Consider the following 4,981-nt stretch of genomic DNA (forward strand, 5'->3'; position numbering starts at 1 on the left):
TGCCTGAACTGATTGAACCTCGCCTGACAGATTCACCTATGAGGTTTGCCATGCAGCGAGGTTCAACATCAAAAGACGAGGTTCACCACGCAGCGAGGCTCGACATCAAAGTTCATCACTGTGGACAAAGCTACTATGTAAGATGAAGCTCGTCGTTAGAAACGAGGTTCGAAGCTTGTCGTTGGAAACGAGGTTCGAAGCTCGTTGTTGGAAACGAGGTTTGAAGCTCATCATTGGAAACGAGGTTCGAAGCTCGTCATTGGATACGAGGTTCGGAACTCACCACCAGATGTAAAGCTCATTAGTGATAATGAGGCTCGTTGATAAGGAAATTCACAAGACTTCCTACGTAGTTGGACTCAGTTATCAAAGACAAAGTTTGTTAGTGAGTACGAAGCTCATCTGATGGCGTCATTGAAGACAGAGTTCGCTATACTACAAAGTTTGCCTTGTAAGACGAATCTCGTTATGTATCGGGGCTCGTTCAACTTGACGAACCCTGTTTCAATTAAAGACGAGGCTCGTCATCCACATGAGATCTAGCTGTAACGGATCCAAAGACTTAGTCAGCTATGTGGGCTAATCTTCGGGAGCATATTACGACGTGCGCTGATTTAGAGGAGGCAGTTACATCCCTCTACCCTTTATCTTAGCACGTCAGTTACGTGCTTACACCCTATAAATAGCCATGGATGGCTACAGAGGAAAAAGGGGGGGGGGGGACTTTTGGACTTTTGGTAATTGGGACTTCAAGAATCATCAAGGATTAGAGCTTCTGCATGCAAATCTGGAATTCGAACTTCGGTTCTAGTAGTCTAACGAGCGTTAGAAGCTTCAACAATCTCGTTCTAATCGTCAACGGGAGGCAATCTCAACTCAAGCATCGAGGGAAGCTCCTTTCGCCACCAAGAGCTCACGTTAACAACGAGGAGTTGACTTAATCTTCTATTCATCTGTAATCGAGAGAGAGTGTGAGTGATTGTAAGAATTTTGTACCAAGTGATCGAATCTAGTTTTCTTAAAACAAGAGAATTAATCAACATCAATTTTTCAACCCTACAGAGTCTTATATAAATTGTAACATATACTTTCTTTAGCCACCAACAGAAAGCCTTTGGTGATTTTATATTTTCCTCCACACTTTTATATCCCATTTTGTCCAAAGTAAGACCCGAAATTAAGTTGAGCCGCAAATTGAGAACATGACGCACATTCTTTCTGATCAATGTGTATCCGGTATCTGTCTGCAAGTGTATATCACCAAGTCCCATAATCTTCGAGTAGCTAGTATTGCCCATCTTCACATTATCAAAGTCACCTACTTTATACGATGTGAAAATATCTCGATTAGAGGTAGCATGACATGTAGCTCCTGTATCCACTATCACTCAGAATTATAACTTGTAACATGCATTTAATCTTCTTCCCTATAAATGATAATAATATCGGTATTAGACAAAGTAGCTATAGTGTCATTGTCAGCTTTCTTCTTCTCATCTTTCTTTTCATCTTTGTTCCCAACTTGTTCTTTCTTCAATGCCCAATAATTCTTCTTCATATGACCTGACTTATCACAATAAAAACAACATCTCCCTTTAGACTTTGATCTGTCCTTGGATGTGCCACGACCTCTGGACTGGTCTATGTACCTGGTCCTGCCCCTATTTTCCGTGACAAGTACTTGTGAGTTATCTGTACTGGTAGTCTTCCTCTGAGTCTCCTTATTGAATAAACTACTAGTAACCATGTCCATCGATAACACACCATCTAGAGCTGCATTGCTGACTGTCACAACTAGTGTCTTCCAACTATCTGACAAAGAACCCAATAGCAATAAAGCATGTAGCTCATCATCGATAGTCATCTTTATGGTAGCTAACTAATTAATCAAACTCTTAAACTCATTCAAGTGCCCTACTATGTTGCTTCCTTCTTTAAATTTCAAGTTCACCAACCATCTCATAATAAACGCTTTGTTTCCCGCGGTCTTCTACTCGTAGAGATCCTCAAACTTCTTCCAAAGAGACTTCGCATTAGTCTCACCCGATACATGATGAAACACACTAACGTCAATCCACATCCGAATATAACGGATCGCCTTCCTTTGTTGTTTCTCCTATTCTTTATCAGTCATCTTTTCTGAATTGACTTCATCTCCCTTAATAGGGTCATGTAAATCTTTACAATACAGAATATCTTCCATCTTGAACTTCCATACTTGCTAAATGGAACCATCCAATTTCATCATTATGTTAAAGCTCTCAATCTTTTTCATCCCAAAGCACACCTCGAACCAGGGCTCTGCTATCACTTGTTAGGGATTTTATGAAGATTAATCTGCGGAATTAAACACTAAACAAATAACGATACCGATGAAAATATCACAAGTAAGCAAACACCAAGATTTAACATGGTTCGGCAAATCGTGCCTATGTCCACGGGGCAATCCAGAGAGAAATATTTCACTATGAATTAAGAGTACAATCCCTCCAAGTTACACATAAACTTGAGGATTAAATTACAAGAGAAAAATATAGTGTTACCTTTAGGGCACCAAAACCCTGAAACCTGTCTCACCAAAATTTTCCAACACCCGCAGAGAAACCAGCATCGTACCCTCGACGGCTTTGTCATTCTGAAGACAACGGCTTTTGAATACTTGCAATCGGACAACCGAGCTATCCGGAATCTGAACTTTTTTCTCTCCCCCCTTTTTTTCTCACGGTAATGTTCACGGTAGTGTAACTGATACTGTAGCATTGAAAAAAATACAGGTTTCTCATATATAGAATTCTCTAACATATTCTTCTAGATAGAGTTTTAATTCATGTGAACCGCATGTGGGCCTTATCTTGAGCTGAACCCACAACAATAACATTATTTTTCCGGAGGTTTTGTGCTATAAACGGAAGGAGGGGCCAAGATTTGCATGGAATCATGGATCCATCCTATGATTTGTTTTCCACATTTGTATTTTGTGCCAAGTCCAATATGAACTCTAATTGTGTCAAAATATTACTGAGATATGGTTAATGCGCCAGAAAAAATCTGATCATTATCTTATGAACGTTAATAGTCATGTTATGATATATGGATGGTTAGTATATAGTTTAAATCCATACAGCATGAAGGTCATGGCCTTTCTCTAGGTACTGTATTTTGTGTGCCAATAGAAGTTGAAATTCACATGTCATTATAGCACCCGGAATAATAGTAACAAAGAGTACCTTAAAAGTTAAAGGATCAACTATGTCCCCATAACTTGAGATACGAGATAATTATAATTTATATGGCGGTATTTCTTTAATTAGTCTGTGTATCTAGAGGGTAATTAATCTTGAGATTGCTAAATGTAACTGTGCATCTGAGACCATGGAAGCTGATCGACGGCAAATTAATGTGGGTTAAGGTAGTTTACTTTTCACTGATTTGAAGTCGTTAGGTGTTGGTTACTTAGGTTTGTAGTTAGATTTTCAAGTAGAGTAATTAAGATCCAAAAGAACCCTAAATATAATCTTGATAGCTATTAACCTTTCTTATTATAACCTTATTATAATTCAAATTCTAATCCTAACCCTAATCCTAGTCCTAATATAAGGATCCAAAAGAACTCTATGCATGACAGCAAAAAAAGGTATGTCGATAGGCGCTGCTACGGGGACCCAAAATATGGGACCAATGGGTGGGACTAGTGATGTGTCCCTACCCTATTGGATAATGAGTTGGCAATGAGTTGGTCATGCCAACTCATTATCCAATAGAGGAGGAACACATCACTTGTCCCACTCATTGGTCTCATATTTTGGGTCCTTGAGGCATTAATCGGTTTTCATATCACTTGCATAATTAAATACAATCAGTAATCTTACAGCTACTAGTATTGACACGTAGGCACCAACTTGCCCGCGTAACTACATCATTCCTCGAGACACCAAAACGCAATCAATCCAAGATTAAAAAAGCTCGAGTAGATTGATATCAATCTTTATTTAAGATGCATTTACTCCAGGATTATGCATGATTTCTCTCCCCGACTTGCTGAACTACGGCGAGCATACAAAAAGCTGGCTGTGATCAAAGAGAGAAAATATCTACTACAGTAACTATGAACAGTATAATGAAGCCTTAAAAGCTCAAACCTAAGCTTAATCAGACAAAGTTGGCCTAGAACTGTGTACTAAACTTAAAGACTCAAAGAGCAGACTGTTGGGTCCACAAAGTATCAGGTGCGGGCTCCCCCCCTCAAGGCCTCTTCCTTGGCGCCTAGAGCACAACAAGCTTAAAAGCGCATTCACGTCATTCTCTCTGCTCTTCACTCTTCCTCTTTAAAGCTCCTCTCTCTCTCTCTCTCTCTCTCTCTACATTGTGACTGGGAGTGGGTTTTGAAATATTTCGCCCAAATCCTTTGCCTCAGTCCTCACGCTTCCCCTCCCTCTTCTCACTCTACTTTCTTAATAGCGAGGAAAGAGAAAAACCCAAGTCCCCAAAACCCTCACTCTCTCTATATAAACCTCTCAAGAGGGGGAAAAAAAAGAAAAAGAAAAAGAAAAAACAGAGCAGAACCCAAAAAAAACAGAGCAAGCAAATAAATCCCCTGTTTACTCCAATGGGCTCTCTACAACACCCACACCTAGACCCAACCACGACGTGGGTCCCAGGCCCGCTCATCATCGGGGCGGGCCCCTCCGGACTCGCCGTCGCCGCCTCCCTCTCGACCCTCAACATCCCCTCTACGGTCCTCGAGAAATCCAACTGCTTAGCCTCTCTTTGGCAGCACAGAACCTACAACCGCTTGAAACTCCACCTCCCCAAACAATTCTGCGAGCTGCCCCTCAGGCCCTTCCCTTCGAACTTCCCAAAATACCCCTCGAAGCAGCAGTTCATCTCCTACCTCGAGTCCTACGCTTCGGCCTTCGGCGTCGAGCCCAGGTTCGGTTGCGCCGTGACCCGTGCGGAGTTTGACGGCGGGGTCGGAGCTTGG

At 41.3% G+C, this 4,981-nt stretch overlaps 1 protein-coding gene across 1 annotated transcript in view; it reads left to right on the forward strand.

Annotated features, from left to right (window-relative positions):
- LOC109822939 (probable indole-3-pyruvate monooxygenase YUCCA4) overlaps positions 4,341 to 4,981 on the forward strand; it is a 3,135-nt gene continuing 2,494 nt past the window's right edge. Inside the window, exon 1 of the mRNA XM_020389216.1 lies at positions 4,341 to 4,981. This exon is cut by the window's right edge and continues 201 nt beyond it. Coding sequence (XP_020244805.1) covers positions 4,607 to 4,981 — 375 coding nt within the window. The 5' untranslated portion in view covers positions 4,341 to 4,606.

The sequence above is a fragment of the Asparagus officinalis genome, chromosome 8 (assembly GCF_001876935.1).
Source record: "Asparagus officinalis chromosome 8, Aspof.V1, whole genome shotgun sequence".
Lineage (NCBI taxonomy): Eukaryota > Viridiplantae > Streptophyta > Magnoliopsida > Asparagales > Asparagaceae > Asparagus > Asparagus officinalis.